Source organism: Callospermophilus lateralis, chromosome X (genome assembly GCF_048772815.1).
Source record: "Callospermophilus lateralis isolate mCalLat2 chromosome X, mCalLat2.hap1, whole genome shotgun sequence".
Taxonomy (NCBI): Eukaryota; Metazoa; Chordata; class Mammalia; order Rodentia; family Sciuridae; genus Callospermophilus; species Callospermophilus lateralis.
The window spans coordinates 58,235,028-58,253,561 of record NC_135325.1 but is presented as its reverse complement, the minus strand read 5'-3'; the positions used below and the strand labels follow the sequence as shown (position 1 = coordinate 58,253,561).

Here is an 18,534-nt window from a genome sequence, read left to right as displayed (position 1 = left end):
TACTAAATATCATTGAGATTTTTTAGCATTAGATAAACATCTCTTCAGTAACCACACACCAACATTATACTCTCTGCTTTTATAAAACTGACTTTTTTAGAATATACATATAAGTGAGATCATGCATAAGTTTTCTGACAGTCTTCTTTCATTTAGTGTCATGTCATCCAATTTCATCCCTGTAATTACAAATGGCTGGATTTTATTTTTAAAGGCTGGATAATATTTTATTTTCTCTGTGCATATACATCCATACACACATACTGTATTACATATCTCAGTTATTATAATATTATAATAAACATAGGAGTGTGAAAATATCTTCAACATACTGATTTTCTTCTACTATATTCCCAGAAGTAGATGGCTGAATCATATGGCAGTTCTATTTTTAAGCTTTTTTTCAGGAACCTTCAGACTATTTTGCATATTAGCACTTCATTATACAAAATATTTAAAAAATAATTTACATTTCCACCAATAGTATAACCTCACCAATGAGTCACCTATTGTTTTTTTGAAAATAGCTATCCTTACAGGAGTGAAGTGGCAACTCAATGTACTTTGAGTTTCCATTTCCTTGACGGTTAGTGAGGAAAAGCATTTATTAAAATACCTGTTTACCATTCACATTTATGTTGAGAAATTAATATCAAGACTTCTTCCATTTAAAAATGTTATCTTTTCTTTCTATTAATTTTAGTTCTTCATAAAGTGTGTATACTAACCATTTATCTTATGTATATTTTGAAAATATTTTCTCGCATTCTATTTGTCTTTTCACTGTGTTCATTTTTTTCTTGGCAGTACAGCTTTTTACTTTGATGTAATCATATTTGCCTGATTTTGTTTTTTGTTTCCTATGATTTTGGGGTAATATACAAAAAATATTTGCCCATACCAGCATCATAATATCCAAGTTATATATCACCCAGATAAATGAATAAAGAAAATATGGAACACTGAGTTGATTTAAGTGTTGAATGTCATTTTTACACAAGTGGTTGTTTTCCCAACATTATTTATTGAAAAAAAAAACTATCCTTTCTCCATTATGTATTCTAACACTCTTGTCAATTTCAATTAACCATGTATGTTGATTTACCAGGACTAAAGTTGCATATCTGTAATTCCAGCTACTGTCTCAATTTATGTTGAGACAGATGGGTGCAGTTACATGATAAAATTACTGTTCAATTAAAAATGAAAAGTATTTAACATATCTACAAATCTTTCTGAGGGCAGGGTACCCACCCCAGTTGCAAAGATTTCAACTCGGCCTGACTGTCCCTGAGAAGGTTTGGGGAGACATATGTGGTTAGCCCTCAAGACAAGTCGTTTCACCAGAATACAAAGCTACTGCTTTAGCAGGATATTGGGGGTTGGGGAGAACAGGTGACAGAGTTGAATACATTTGGGTGGTTATACAAAACACTTATAAGAGATTTTAGGTACCCAGGAATGCCATAGAAACACTGAAACTACACAGGATCTAGCCAGAAGCTGGCAGGTGAAGGAAGATAAACTTGGACAGGCTCAAGACCCAGAATGTTGGGAAGCATTTGCAGCAAAAGACTGATCTAGAAAGGTCAAATAATAAATATATAGCTGAGAGAGCTGATGAAGTTGCTGTTTTTATACCTACAGACACTAAGAAGTTATGCTGTTGAGGCCTGAGTATATGTAGTCTATCTCCCAATATCCAATGTAATACAAAATAGCAAGGCCCACTAAAACTTCCCTCCATCTCAGATATATCAATAAAACTAATATTTGAATCTTTCATTTTATCAGTTCTTATTTCACTGTATAAAATTATATGTAGATTGGAGGTATTTCTCCATAATTTTGATATTGTATTCCTTAATCTACTTTTATGCTATTTTATCTTTAATGCTATAATTTGTTAACTGGAAGTATTTGCAGGACTCTCCTTTGATTCTGCTGTCCCCCACCTTTTTCTTTCTCCATAATATTTCCTCCTTTGTCTATCTTCTCTTCAACCTTGCTATTTTTGTTTGTTTTGGTTTTGTTTTGTGTGTTTGTTATTGTTTGTTGTGTTTTATTTTGTCATGGATCTGGGTACTTAACTTCCTTAGCCCAACTTGGTTTTAATTTTGAGACAGGATCTTTCTGGATTGCCAAGATGACCCTCTATCCTATGATCCTCCTGATCCAGCCTCCCACATGGCATGAAGGAGCCATTATGCTTCACTTTTTAGTTAAATTAATATAAAATATTGGGGTATATTAATTGGACTTATTCATTCTATGTTTTTCTTTTTATTATTTCTATAATCTCTGCCTCACTTTTCCCTTGCATTATTTTCCTACTTTTGTCTCTCTCCATGTGCTTCCTCCCTCATGTTTTCTTTTGTGCATATATTTTTGTTTGTTCATTTTGTTATTTAGGATTATTTTATCTTTTTTGTTTTCATTTTACATGTTATTTGTGTTATTTTGCTCTTGTATTCTTGCTTTGTCTGCTTTTTCTTTTATCTTCTTTTGGGGTGACTGTTTGGTTATTTGAAATAATATGTTCATTGGATATAGACATTATATATTTTCTTCTTTTTCATTTCCATATATTCAGTTTTAACCTCTACTTCTTTTTCTTCTATTTTCTCTCTTATCTCTCTCCTAATATTTTTTCATTCTGTTTTTTCTTTTATTTTCATGCTCTATGTAGTACAATATCAATTCAAAGTTTAAATACTATGCTTTAGCCTATTTTGTTACTACAATTATTTCCCACTTCAGAACTCTTGGCATTGTTTTAGTCAGCTTTTTCACTGCTGGGAGTAAAAGTCCAACCAAATCAATTGTAGAGGAGGAAAAGTTTATTTGAGGGCTCACAGTTTCAGAGATCTCAGTCCATTGACAGCTGGCTTCATTCCTCAGATATCCAAGTGAGGCATAACAACATGGTGGAAGAATATGGCAGAGGGAAGCAGCTCACATCATGATCAGAAAGCAGAGAATGAGAGACTCCACTTGCCATATACAAATACGTACTCAAAAGTCACAACCCCAATCTTTCTGGATTGACATGGGTGTTGCCACCAGCCACATCCCATCAGCCTTCATTTACCACTCAACTAATCCTGTCAGGTGATAAATTCACTGATTGCATTAAGGCTCTTATAATCATTTCTTCTCTGAATCTTCTTCTATTGTCTCACATATGAAATTTTGGGGGACACCTCACATCCAAAACAACATTCTACCATTGTCCCCCTAAAGGTCACACTCTTCTGACAATCCAAAATACATTTAGTCCATTCCCAAGAGTCCCCATTGTTTCAACACTTCCAAAATTACTCAAAGTTCAAGGCCAAAGTCTTCTCTGAGGCTTAAAGCAATCTTGTAATGTGAGCTCCTATAAAATTAAAAAAAACAGTTTACAATATCTAATATATAATTATACCCAGTAAATATTTCCACTCAGAAAAACGGGGACATAGAAAAAAATGGATAGGACCAAAGCACAACTAAAATCCAGCTGGGCAAACAAGTCCTGTAGTTCTGTATCTGGCATCTGGAGCACAAGACATTATGATGTTCTCTATAAAGAGCTTGTGCAGATGCCCCCTCTTGGCCTTGTTGGTTGCAGCCCAAGTGGCCTTTCTGATGGCTTGTCTCTACTCAATTCTTGCAGCTTTCCTATGATGATGTCCCCTGTTACTAGTATTTCTTAATCTCAGGGATCTCCACTGCAGCTTTGACTTTCTCTTCACATCTCCATGCTTTTCCCTCTCAAGAGCTACCAGAAGGGAATCCAACACTGCTACAACTTGCCTGGCCTCCCAGGTCTTCCTTAGAAATCCTGGTGGAAGCCTCCATTACCCCATAACACTAATACAATGCATTCCTGCAGAACCAGCACTACATGGTTGATACCAAGGTCTGCCTTGATACTACAACCATTTCCCACTTCAGAACTATTGGAATTGTTTTAATCAGCTTTTTCACTGCTGGGACTAAAAGTCTAAGCCTTCAGGGACACTGGCTGCAGCAATCCCTGAGTTCCTGGGTGGCTGAGCATGTTGTAAAAACTTCCTAGTCTCCCTTGTGCAAGAAGGGTACCCAATTGGTCCATTCTCAAGAAAATTTTTACTTTTACTTTCTTGAATCTGAGATGGGTATAGTCTTGCCAGCTCCTGAGATTCCTTCAAGCCATCTTTCTCATTATCTTTGGGCAAAGTTTTTAGCATTTCTTAGAGGTGGTAATGTCTTTGAAAACTGCAACTTCCTTGGCCCCAGTTTTATTCCTGCATTTCAAGTCCAAGATTTTCAAATCTTTCTGCGCTGCTTTCTGCTTCTGACTATCACAACAAATTTGGCTAAAAGCTGCCAGAAATATCCACGCCACCACCCAAATGCTATGCAGCCTAGAGATTTCTTCTGCCAGATTAAGACGTTCATCACTTTTAAAATCAGCTTCACAGAAATTCTCAGGACAAGGGCAAAATGCAGACAACTTCTCAGCCATAACATAACACAAATGGCCTCTAATCCAAATTCCAATACAGTCCTCCTTTTCTCAACCTTCATTGTCCACAGTCCTTTTGGCATTCTGGTCTTCTGAGATCCCACCAGAATCAGGTATTAATCTCTGTTTCCAACAATATAAAGCATTTCCAGCTTGCACTTCTATACATCTAAAAATTCCTCCCACCAATTCCAAAGAGTTCCAGATTCTTATGAACCACATGGTCTGTATATTCACAGATATGAGCCCACTCCTGGTACCAATTTCTGTATTAGTTAGGGTTCCCTAGAGGAACAGAATCAGTTGGAAGTATAATTGTAAAATAGGGAATTATTAGATTGGCTTACACAACCAGAAACTCAATAGTCTGCAATGGCTGTCTGTAAGCTGCAGAGATGCAAGATCTAGTAGCTGCATAGTCCAAGACACTGACACCTCAGAACAAGAGGGATAAACAATGCTACCTTAGCCTGAGACCAAAGGCTTTTGGAAAGTCCTTGGAGAATCACCGGCTTTGGAAGAGGGAAGGAGTGAGTCTGATATCCTGAGGTGATCTAATCAGCAAATGAGAACTCATTCAAGAAGAATCCAACTTAAATCTGGTGCTGCTTCATTCTTCCTCCAACTTTCATTCCATCTAAGCCATCATCCTATTGGACAGTGCTACCCACACTTAGGGAGGAGCTCCAATTCAGTTCCCTATCCCACATACAAATCATTCCTAAACACACCCTCATTTACATGCCCAGAAGACTCTTTGTGTGTGTGTGTGTGTGTGTGTGTGTGTGGTGCTGGAAATTGAACCTAGGGCCTTGTGCAAGCAAGACAAGTACTCTACCAACTGAGCTATATCCCCAGCCCGCTTGGAAGCCTCTTAATCTTTGGCATCTCTTAATCCAATCACATTGACAATTCAAATTAATCATTATAGAATTGTAGAAAATGTTTTTAATAAATTTAATTACTTATTAATATATTGTTTGAACTCAAGATTTACTTTTAAATGTGATCATCATCTCCCCTCAAAATGGGTGGATGAAGTTGATCAAAGCACACTGAACACATTGACTGGGTTCTTTGACACAAAGTTTTACCACTCTCTCAAGACACATAGCAAAGTGAAAGTATCCTATCAAAGACAATTTACTGTCATTTATAACTAAAAAGAACCAAAAAAAAAAATATAATAAATTAAAATAAAATAAAAGGGTTCTTCAGACAACAGTGGGAAAGAGATCCATTTCAGCAGACATGCAATTCTCAATATAGAAATACAGGAAACATGAGAAATCAAGGAAAGAAGATGATTCAAAATTTGGCAATAAACCAATAGATGAATCCACATATTAAAATGGATGAAATAAAAGAAAATAATTCAAAAAGTTGAGGGTTAAAATGAAGAGTGAACTAAAAGAAATCTGAGGAATGAACTGAGAGAGATTATACATTAAGTAAAAGTTTACTTCAATAAAAAGAGATTCTGAAAAAAAATCCTAAAAGTGAAAGATTCAATACACCATTTAAAAAAATTAATATAAAATACCACTAATAGATAAGACCACATAGCGGGTAGATTTTTAGGCTTTTTAAGACAAGGTATGTGATCTTGAAAACTCAATCAGCAATAAAGACAAAAAGAAACCATGATCAGAATTTCAGGAATTATGGGACAACTTTAAAAGAAGAAAACCTAGGAATCATATGAATTAAACAGGGTTCTAGATATAAGCTAAGGGCTTAGATACACTTTCCAGTGAAAGAGTATAAGAAAATTTTCCAAACCTCAGGAATTTGACAGACATCCACATACTGAAGGCTTTCAGAAACAAAAATAGATAATATTAAAAAATTAAAAAATAAACAATTTCTCCATGATACTTTATAAACAAAATGCCTAATATACAGAGGAAAAATAGATTCTTGACAGCCCAAAAGTAAAACTTCATGTCACAGAGATAAGCCAATAAGAATAATGGTTTATTTTCTGTCCCAGCGTACTTCTTTATTTTTGATCACCATGTGTTTTAGATAAATATTAAATTGTGTCTTTTTCCTGTTCATCAAACATATTTTATTCTCTTGCCTCTAAAACACCTCAAGAGTCTAGACAAAGCCAGGCATGGTGGTGCATTCTTGTAATCCCCATGGCTCAGAGGCTGGGACAAGAGGTTCTCAAGTAGAAACCAGTCTCAGCAATGCAGCAAGGCCCTAAGGAACTTAATGAGACCCTGTCTCAAAATAAAAAATAAAAATGAGCTGGAGATATGGTTCAGTGATTAACCCCTGGGGTCAATCCTGGTACTAAAAAATAAAAAAGGAAAAAAACGAAAAAGTGTCTAGACCAAGAGACCAGACATCCTGTATAATCACAAAAGCAGCCTCTGATAAACAACATAAACATCTTTCATTATATTAAATCTCAACAGTCAAAGCCATGAATACTTCTCTATATTTAATAACACAAATTCTGAGTTAAATATCTACTTTGTAAGTTAGATTCACTTGGTTTTCTAAAAGACATGCCTGGGTGATTTTAATAAAAATTCCCCTGCATCATAGAAAGAATAATGATTTAGAGTCATGAGAAGAGAATAATCTTTTGCAAGGCATAAAACAAACAGATAGAAAGCTATCTTTCTTAAAAGCCTTGTATTTGGTCATTTCTATGCTGTGCACCTTAAGTTTTTATTCCTACTATTAAGAATGTAGGACCAGAAGTCAGGAAGCCTGGTTTTAATGTTAGTTTTACCATTTACATTATGGGCAAGACTGTCAGTATCTATGAGAGCTTGGGAGTCAGATAGGTTGGAATCAGTCCTGGGACTTTGTGAAATCTTTGAAAATTTACTTAACATCTTTTTGCAATCAAAACACTGTCTGATCTACATCCACCCTTCTCTCCCTAATGTCACATCACACTATAGTATTCTCACTTTGCTCATTCATAATATCTCCTGCTTGACCCTTCAACCCACTGGGAACACTCTAAACTCAGAATCTTTACATATGATATTTCTCTTCCACAGAATTACTTTTCCTCCACAGTTTTACAGGTTATCCCATGAGTTCTTCCGGGCTATGCTGAAATATTTACATTCCTGTGAAGCCTACCTTATTTAAAGGATTTAGAACTTTATCCCATTTTGCCCAATCCCAATATTCCTATCTTACTTCCCAGCTTTCAATTTTATTTCAATTTTATATCACAGTAGCTAATATCATTGAATATTTTCCATATTTTACTTATTAATTTCTTATTGTCAGTCTCTTCTAATGAGAATGTAAGTTCCATAGTTTCAGGAACTGTCATCTTCTTTGTTTACTACTGGGTCCCCAGCACTTAAAATGCCTGGCATGTAGAAAATTTTCAATAAGTACTTACTGAACAAATTAATATACAATAAAATTATGAGACAGTTTTTATTGGTTCTTGGTAGCAAGATTTTTCAGCATGATTTCATTGTATCCATAGTGTTAGATTTTTTAAACTTTGAGACTGTGTTCAATGCTAACTGGTCTGTAAGTGCTCTGTTGCAGCAACAGCCCTAACTACATATGAAAAGGGTTGATCAGAAACAAACTCACATACCCAGAGAAAAAATTTCCCAAAGTAGAACTCCAAAGGACCACACATCACTCTGGGTTGTATACACCTTGTCAAAAATGGCTTCAGGTGCCATCCACTTAAGTGGGAGTTTTGCCTAAAAAAAAACAAGATAGAAGAAAACCCTCAGAATAGAGACTGTAACCGCATTAGAGGCAAAAGTAGTTGTCTGGTGTTTGTGCCAGGGAACTTTGAACTTACATCTCCTTTCCAGACATAGTCAGGGTCTTTGTAGATGTCTCTGGCCAAACCAAAGTCACAGATCTTTACAACATTGTTATCAGCTAGAAGGATGTTCCTAGCAGCCAAGTCTCGATGAATGCACTAAAGAAAAAAGAAGAAGGTGGCTCTTAGAGTTTTGGGGCCCTAGGATGGTACAGATTAAAAGACTTTCAACCAAAAAAAAAAAAAAAAAGAAAAAGAAAAGAAGAAGTGGAAATTGAGCATGGAGTTGAAAACGAATGGGAAACGAGAAAAAGGAAGTTTCACAGAGGTGCCCAGCCCCAGAAAACAAAGTACCTTACACAGATAAGTTGATCCATTTGGAAATTGGCAGGGTAGGCAGAATCTATAGAATGATAACACCTGTTTAACTCTTACATATTTTGTTCTTTGGACTCTCGTTGACTATCTTCCCTTAGAAAAGGTCCATTCCCTCCTACTGTATTTCACTGTTAGTGCCCTGAATTACCATAGATCTTATTTTCTCTCATTTGAACAACATCAATGGTTACTTAACTGTTCTCTCTGCTTTCATTCTAGCCACATGGACTAGTCCATCACCCATTCTAGCTATCAAAATTTAATTCCTAAGAAACAAATCTAATCATGTAAAATGCCTGTTTAGAAGCTTTTTATTTTACAGTAACTGGAAACCATTTAAGTTCATATTCCTTGGCATGGCATTCAGAATCTTTTACAGTCTATGCCAAGCTTTGTATTCAGCTACATGTTCCTCCTGCCACATTTACCTCCTTGAATCCTATATACCTTAAACTTTTCATTTCTTTATTATACTGCTGAAATATAACTTTCTCTTAGAAACCTTCCCAGATTCTCCAGGACTACTCCTATGTAATCACAAAGCATTTATTTCATATTTCTATCCTAGACAATATCCTGTTATATGTAGTATGTCTTTCTTATTGGTTTCTGAGGAAGGAGAACTGAATCTTTCATGTATGTATCTCAGATTTTAGCAGAAAGAACATTACAGACAATCACCACATATTTGCTGAATAAATTCATTTTCAGTATAAAATAATGTGCGTAATTAACAGGTCTAAATAATCCTAATCTAGCCACCTTCTAAATTAGTTTGAAAAGTAAGTCCCCCAAAACTGTAGGAAGGCAGGTGAGTAGCTGTCTCAAAGGTGAATGCATGTATGCATATTTTTCAAAGACTAATTGGAGAGAGAAAATTGGAACACAAGTATAAGGTAAGACTATTAAAAAAGAAAAACAGCTACCACGGACACTGTGGTCATTATAATCCATCTTCCTTGCATCTCCAATCAATGGAAGTGAAGGAAGAAGAATAATGAATGCTCACTTTTCTGGAAGCAAGGAACTCCATTCCTTTGGCTACTTGGAAGCTATAGCAGATGAGGTCCTCTAAGGTAAGGGGATGCTTGAAGAGGTCATCTGAGAATAGAAAGAACAGAGAATATTATAGATGGCCAAGAGTTGAAGAATGTCCCATAATCCTGGATAGGTAATCATAAGGTAGAGGAAAGACACCTTATTTCCATGAAACCATAGAGAACAAGGGACAATTTTTTGACAACAGGCCTTGGTATGACTTACTCCACTAGGATAATGTGTGCATTTTTAAGTAATTGATTCAAATCCTTGTGAAGGAAAAGAATCTAAAATTGTGTCTCTGTTGATTTAATAGCTCATACCTTGAATGTTGTGTTGAAAGTTCTTTGAAAGACAGGTCTGTCTTTCAAAAAATAATAAGTGGTTTATTGATATTCCCTTGCCTCTTCTGAGTACAAGAGAATGTAGATGATTTTTAGAGGCAAAGTTTGGGAATCCCCAGTAAATATCCATGATTAATGGTGACAACAGGACTGGATTTTTATAATCAGAATGTTTACTTGTCATGTATATTCCCTATTTATTGCTTGTTTACCCTTCTCTTCATTTTTCTCAAAACATATAAAGTTCAAAGAAATTTCTTCTGCTCTTCCTGATGTTATGCCATCCCCAAAATATAATTAGAAGGTCCTTTATAATGATTCTAGACCAATTCCTTCCATCATTTCACAGGAAGGTAAACTGAGACCTATAAAAGAGATGTGGCTTCTTCAAGGTAATAAGACACAGATCAAAGGATTCTCAAGAAAGTGAAAATTACTTCATTTCTATAAGCCAGACAGATACTACACATGAAGGTCTATTTCTGACCAACAGGACAATAAAAGAATATAGGATGGGTAAGGGCACAACCACCTTGGGAAGATCATTAGTAGCACTTAACGTAATAGGCAGAAACCTCAGGTAGAACAAGAGTAATGTCACTCAAGGTCAATGCCTAAGTCTGACAGTTTTGACTGGAATGTTGGGTAAAATAAGAATAGGTGGGATGCCTGAGTTCAATTTGTTTTTTATAAATATTTATTTATTCCATTTTGGAAAATCTATTATATATTTGTACAGCTCTAATGGTTGCTTATTCTTGAAATATTTTCACATTTCCTGGAAACAGCTATATCCCAAGATACCCAAGTTACTCCAACACTCCAGTTACTTCTTTCCTGTCCAAACTTTTCCATGATTCAGCAAATAAAGGGTACATCCCAGCCCATGGATACACTAGGTATCTATTTATATTAGTCTCTATTTTAGAAAATATCTTAATGTCTATTAATCATATGTTGTGTTTTACACACTAATATTTTGTAAAGTCATCCACATTATTTGTTAATAATTAAGTATATATTATACAGTTTGAGATGGAGTTAATATAGGTTAATATTTTTTATATCATCCTACTTTGAGTAATAGTACTCCTCTATTATGAGAATAAGCACCTCTAACCATGTCATGGGAAAGATGGAGGAAAACCTTCATGCAAAAATGATTTGGAAACTGTACATGTCTAAAACATTATGGGATATCATCATTATAAGATACTTCTGATTGCTAATTTAAGTGCAAGTTCAGCATACAGCAAAAGTCCTCCATGCTAGATAGAAATGGCTACAGAAAATGGTATGGGATTTTCTGGAGTTCCACTATTTAACCTTGCCTGGGCTTGCTGATTAGGCCTCATTTGCCCACTGACTCCTTACTTCATACCCTCATTAGCCTTGAGGTTTTGCCAGAAGGAAAGGGTCTACTTGTACTTACCTACATGGTGGGTTGTTGTGGCCCCCAGAAGGTAGCAGCTAGCTTCTTCCTCCTCATCAGATTCACTGTAACTCTTGTCTTCTATAAAACCAGAACTAATGGAACTTCCTGTGCTAGCCACATTCTGCAGATGATTCTTAGTTAGCTGAGTGACATCACTGTCAGAATCATGAATAGTCTTCACCTTTTTTCCCATATTAAGCTGGGACTGAGAATTTAAACAGATCATCAGTGTTTGAAGAGAACTTATGAATCATCCAATTCAATTTATTCTATTTTCATTAGAGAAGCTGAGAACCAGAGAAGTATAAGAGAGTTCTGTGAGTTCACATAATTTGAGAGCAAAGCTGAGAGTGATGACTGCTAATCTAAAATTCTATTACCTATATCAAAATGCCAGCTAGTTTATCCTTAGTGGGAGGAAATTGCTGAGAGTTGACCATCTGAGTGTGTTACCTTGCCATGGAATTCAGCAGGCCTGCATAGGACAAGGATATCTCATAACCAGCGGTAGTTCAAAGGGTGTCAAATTATTATTTTCCTATGCTCAGAAATTGGGCAAATAGAAGGGAGCCAGCTCTGTTTTGAAATTATGATTACTTCCTTTCCATTTGCTAAAGATAGACTGAGGTGGAACTCATTGGTGAAATAATAAATTGCTAGCTAAGTTCAGAGTTCCCAATCAGTTGGATGGATTCTAGAAGTTATTTTATTAATTAATACCCAATATAAAAAAATTTCAAAATAAATCACAACATAATGATCACGTACAACACTTTGCAGTACTTAGTGAAGCAGAGACAACCAGCTTTTCTCTGGGAAGACAAAGACAGTTGCAACATGTATATCTGGGGACAATAAAAAAAAGTGCTAACAGGAGATATATGTCTTTAACTATTTCCTTAATGGTGGAAGTTATCCAAAATATAGAGCTTCATCCCAGATTTCAAAGAAATAGAGAGCTCTGGCATGTCTATGAAAGCCTAAAGGCATAATGGAATCTTGGCATACCTCACCAATTTGGGCCTCAGAATATAAGAGAATTACACACACAAAAGTTATAATTTCAGCTAATGACAGAATTCTTAGTGCCAGTTTCAAAGCAACATCAGTGGAAGTGATTCTAGAGGTAATTTAATTCAAATCTTTATTGGATGCATAAGTGTACATACTATTATTCCTGATTAATAATCCCCCAGCCTCTGCTATCCCCTTCTCCCTCTTTCTATGTATCATCATAAAATCTCCAGTGAAGATTCAAAACGTTGAATAGAGTGTGGGGTTCAGTTGGAGAAACCTACCTTGGAAGCAATAAAATCTCCTCTCTTCCCTCTCAGAAAATTAGCTAGGTTTCCATATTTGCAGAATTCTACTATGATCATCAAAGGACCTGCCAAAAGTAATATCTATAGTCATCTTTTCATGAAAGACAGTAAAAGGTAGCTAACTCTTGGGCTACTCTGACCTTGGTAACCTGTTGGACATGGACTATCCTAAAATTACATTAAATCTCTTTAGTTGTAAACTAGTTGATGGATAACTTGAGCTGGATACAATGGTGACTGACCTCAAAAACATGCTGGCTGCTGAAAGATGAAAAAGGGAGATTGGCAAATAGGGGAAAATAAGGTTAATAATCCTGCTGAGCTTACCTGTGAAGTTCCCTAAGATGTACAGCATAAAATATGAAAGAATTAATAGGACAGTTTACACTCCAATGACCAAGGCAAATGTGAACACAGCTCGTTGGATATTTTAGGCATTATATTACCTTTCCCACTTTATATATTGTTGTCCCAACCCCACTATCATTTTATTGATACAATTCTTTTCTAAAAGGTTCACTCAGTGGACTAAATTTTTCTGCAGTTTGCTCATGGCTTTCAAGTTTATTTGTGTTTGCCTTGATGTGTATTTTATTCATATTTATTTCAGCAGCACCGCTCTCCCCTAACATCCTTAAGGAAGACCCTAGCTAAAATCAGTGGGTGCTTAGAAAATGCTGTTTGAAATAAAGGCAAGTGAAAGGACAGTGCAGTAGAATTGTCATAGGGGAAGAAACAAAATGTTTTAGATTTAGTGTAGAGAAGAAATATGTAAATGGACAGGGCATGGAAATATGCTTGTTGAAAAAGTGGGTGAAACCCTCCTAGGCTATAGTAGTAAGTACACTGAAGTTAAGATAGATGACTCAAGAAGTCTAGAAAGTACCATGTCTTGAACAGATTTTCACATTTCCTTGGCAAATTCTCTCCAACTATCCTGTACAAGATCAGATACAATATTGAGCTAGCAGGAATCTTAGACATAAACTCAATTTCTTTGTATATGGTACAGCCTTCCCTAGAGCAGGGGGCTGAGAACATGAGTTCTGGAGATCCTATGAAGTGTGATAAGTCTATAAGTTATAAGAACCTCACATGCAATTCAGGTAGTCATCTAAATCAGAGACTACCTTGCTTCTGAGCATATAACCTCTAGGAAAGAGATCTGTCTAGCTATGAAAGTCTTCTTACCTCCAGGCTTAGTGCAGGCACCCAGTAAGTTGACCACATTGAGGTGGTGACCAATGTGAATGAGGATCTTCAGCTCTGACATTAAAGCCTTACACTCGTTGGATGTTGCACAATCTGTTTGAGATAAACACAATAATCATACAAAAGGATTTTTTTTGTCTCTAGAGTAATGGTGGAGCACATGAAATACAACTTCCTGGTAAAGGAATTCTGGCAGAAAAGTCTGGAACACAACCACTCAGATGTTAGTTTGTTGTCCTTTCCAAACAATATTTTAAACAAATAATATCTTTGTAGCATGTCCTAATTTGCCTCTACTCTGAGCTCTATGCAGTATTAGCCTCTATAACTTTTCTGATTTTTCATTTTGAAACAGGTACCCTTGGAATATAATCCTTTATGTGATAAACATTTTATCAATTACTATACTATAAGAGGTAATGAGTTAATTGGCCCAGATTGTTCTAAATATTGATTTATGTGGACATGTGGAATCAGAGGCATAGATTGGATAGTATTCAAATGTTTAGACACATGTTTATACATTCAAGACTAAAAACACACCATAATTGATGCATCATGACCAGTGGAGAATTCACTTGGATTTCTATTCAAGTATATATGATACCATATAATTCCACTGATACACTGAGATTCTGGTAGCCAAATACCATTAAGGACTTATACTGATGTTACCAGCAATTAAAAATATCAGGTCATAAACCAAATGCTGAATGTTTTCTTTGATATAAGGAAGCCAATTCATAGTGGGATAGGGAAGAGGAGCATGGGAGGAATAGAGGAACTCTAGATAGGGCAGAGGGGAAGGAGGGGAATGGAGGGGACATGGGGTAATTAATGATGGTTGAATGTGATGATCATTATTATCCAAAGTACATGTATAAGGACACAAATTGCTGTGAGTATACTATGTATACAACCAGAGATATGAAAAATTGAGCTCTATATATGTAATGAGAGTTGTAATGCATTCCATTGTTATATAAATAAATATATATATCAGGTCATTACTTCTGCATTTAAGTTGTTGTATGCAAAGGAGATAAACAGGTTACCATGCAAGTTTCCACAATGACTGGTAATACTTATGTGGCTGCTATTTTTCATGAACATGAAGGTAGAAGCTGTATTTATTTACCTCCTTTACTTCCAGTTCATGTCTTTCACAGTACAGTTTTCTACCTGTCCCCAAAGTATACCTATAGATGTTCCTCAATGGCTTCCAAAGCATTAGAAATATTACCTTTTAGCATCTTCACTGCCACTGTTTTACAGGTTGAAGCTTTGTCGATGCCAAAGGCACAAGCTTCTATCACTTTACCAAAGGCACCATGGCCCAGGATTTTGCCTGAGGGGGACAAGAAGTAAAAATTAGCAATTGTGAAAGACCTCAGAAAGAAGTGCACATTTGAGTTCTTGTAACGAATACCAGCATCCCAAAGACAAAGCATTCACAGGGAGGTTTTGCAGACCACCCTACGTAAAATTATAATGCTGTATTCCTCCTCAATTTTCCTCTATAACACTTAACTACTAGATAATATTATATTTATTTATCATTTATTGTTGTATCTATCTATTATTAATCTACCACACTAGAATGTAAGTTCAATGAAGACTTTCATGTTAATAACTATATACTCAGCAGCTAGGATAATGTGTAAAACAATAGTAGATACCTAGCAAATATGTGTGTATGAAGCAAGCGAATGAAAGGTTATACCACATCAGCCATGGAGACAAAGAACTTTGTGGGTTGAGGAAGATCCATAATGGCCTACAGACACATACTAGGTCAGTAGGTAAAAGTGTTATATACCTTATAAACGTTGTAAGTCTCCTAGTAATATACTTCATTAGTAATCACATTAGCTACTGGTATTCTGGATATAAGTTTGTAGTCATTCAAGTGCAATTATTTATGGAAAAGACTCTGTGCTTCCTATAGCCCAAGAAATTTTTGTTAAAGAGATTCTAATGAAAACCAATCCCTATCATTTGTGAAGTACTTTAAATTTGTAAGACATATTGGCAAATGTTCTCACACTGAATTCCCACAAAAGTGATGGAATGTAAGAAAATACACATCAGTCCTAATGTCTCCCTTTTATAAATGAGAAAAACATGTCTTACAGAAGTCAAAGGACTTCTCTTCTCTAAGATTAACTAGATTGTACATCTAAAATCTTTCAGTTGCATGCTATATGTACAATACAATTCTGCTACCCTAATTTCTAATTTTTGACTTGTTTACTATCACCACATTTGAAAAAAATATATCCAATTTTCTAGACTAATCATGAATGAGGTTGAATAGTATTGCATACAATAATCTAAGTGCAACCTAGATTTTAGTGAAAGAAATTGGTACATACCCAACTGTAACCGGTCCCGAGGAAATTCCCATTTGCTGTCATCATAGGGAAGCCTGTCACATTGTTGATCAAGGGGCATTTCTCTAGGATCCACAATGATGGAAAGGTAGCTTGTTTTGATTTCTGAAACACTGGGCTGCAGAAAGTAAAGGGGAAAAACACCTTACTCTGTTTTATTTCTCTTCTGATGTGGTATAAGGCTTCTGAAGTTCACCATTTTACCTCATAAGGAGTTTCATATGGTAAGAAATATATACAAAAAAGTAAAGATAAGAAAAAGCACAATAAGAATACAATTAAAATTAAATTGACAATTTGGGCAAACAGTTGCAACAAACCTAACATAAAAGGAATAATACTCATGTAGGGCACAGAAGGAAGGCAGAGCTGCGCGGGCGCTCGGCTCAGATAGAAGGTGGAACAGAATGCAGAGACTTTGCTTGCGGGTCACCAGACGGAGCTCTGGACAAAGCACAAGGTCTCCTCAGCATCCCCCACCTCACCAAACACCCTACGCGAGAAACATACAGAATCCATTTTGGAAACCTTACTCGCCATTAATCAGTGGGCGTGGCTACCAGCACGGTTCTGCATCTGATCAGGTACCTGGTTTCCAACTCCCCCACCCCCAGTTGTGATAACTCAAAATTTTTCTCACAAGCTTTTGGGGGGTGTAGCTATCAATGCAGAACAGCAACTGTACAGGCACCTGATTTCCATCTCTGAGACTAAGAGTAGGGAGGCTCCAGGTGGAAGCTCAAGTACTCTCACACTGGCTACCTGACCACCCTCAATGCAGAGACTCAAGCTAGGAATAGACAACTCCACATACTGGAAAAAAAGAAAACAGAGTTCTGAGAGACCTCTTTTTTTTTCTTTTTGCTTTCTCTTCTTCTCTCTCTCTCTTCTCATCCATTCTCCTCTACCCTTCCCACTCTGGTCCTCTCAAACTCAACATTTATGAAACCAAGAACTTTGCATTAAATAGGACTTTAACAACTGAATCACCAGAATAATATAATATAGAGGAATTGCATATGCCCCACCTCCCTCCCCTTTTTTTTCTTATTTTCTTTCTCCCTCTCTCTCTTTTTCTTTCTTTCCTTGTTAATTTTTTTCCTTCTTCCTCCTTCTACCCCACTTTCAACCCCCTAACTTCTGCTAGTTATACGTAGGGTAATTTTCTAAATACAGATAGGAGTTTGAATTTATACATTCTTCCATAAATTACCGCTGTCTATTCATTAGAGTTCTCCTCCAAAGTTGCTAAGTTAGATTAACCCCATACCCTCACTCCTTTCCCCCTTAACATAACATCCTATGCGTAACCTTCAGTTCTCTATAGGCCATAAGAAATGGTATGACTTTTATGAAACTTATTAGTTATATAGTTATTACTATATTTTAAATAATAATTGAAGCCAACATCTGTAGACAGAGAGTCTAACTATAAATGTATTAATAATGAAAACTTGTGCATAGATGATGTACTATTGATATTGGGAACTTATAACTGTTTTCTCCACAAAATAAAGATTTTGGAACTGTACAAGAGTAATATAAATATATAGGGGAAAAACATTAACACAACAGTTACAAGGAAAGAAAGGACCATAAACAATGAAGGTCAATTCAACATTAGAAGAGGTAACATCTGCAGCAGAAGGAATGTCAGACAAAGATTTCAGGATATATATGCTTCAGATGATTCGGAGTCTCAAGGAAGACATTAGACAGCAAATTCAGACAATGAAAGATCACTTTGACAATGAATTACATAAACAAATCCAAAAAGAAAAAGATCAACTCTACAGGGAGATAGAGGTTATACAAAAAAACAAAAAACAAAAAACAAAAAACCCCAGAAATCCTGGAAATGAAGAAAATAATAAACCAAAACTCAAATGAGAGTATTACCAGCAGAGTAGAACACTTAGAAGATAGAACATCAGATAACGAAGACAAAGTATATCATCTCGAAAAGAATGTATACAGCTCAGCAAGACTGATAATAAACAATGAGCAGAACTTCCAAGAAATATGGGATAGCATAAAGAGACCAAATTTAAGAGTTATTGGGATACAGGAAGGTATAGAGGTCCAATCCAAAGGAATGAGCAATCTGCTCAATGAAATAATATTAGAAAACTCCCAGACTTGAAGAATGAA

At 35.8% G+C, this 18,534-nt stretch overlaps 1 protein-coding gene across 4 annotated transcripts in view; it reads right to left on the bottom strand.

The window, feature by feature from the left end:
• Positions 1-18,534, bottom strand: part of LOC143638453 (vascular endothelial growth factor receptor kdr-like) — a 253,851-nt gene that overhangs the window by 57,439 nt on the left and 177,878 nt on the right. For all 4 annotated transcript variants that reach the window (XM_077106334.1, XM_077106336.1, XM_077106335.1 and 1 more), the window contains 8 exons: positions 16,366-16,501; positions 15,234-15,338; positions 13,970-14,083; positions 12,755-12,843; positions 11,454-11,661; positions 9,649-9,740; positions 8,298-8,420; positions 8,082-8,193 (listed from right to left, as the gene is read on the bottom strand). In XM_077106334.1, coding sequence (XP_076962449.1) covers positions 8,082-8,193; positions 8,298-8,420; positions 9,649-9,740; positions 11,454-11,661; positions 12,755-12,843; positions 13,970-14,083; positions 15,234-15,338; positions 16,366-16,501 — 979 coding nt within the window. The remainder of the gene's footprint in view (positions 1-8,081; positions 8,194-8,297; positions 8,421-9,648; positions 9,741-11,453; positions 11,662-12,754; positions 12,844-13,969; positions 14,084-15,233; positions 15,339-16,365; positions 16,502-18,534) is intronic.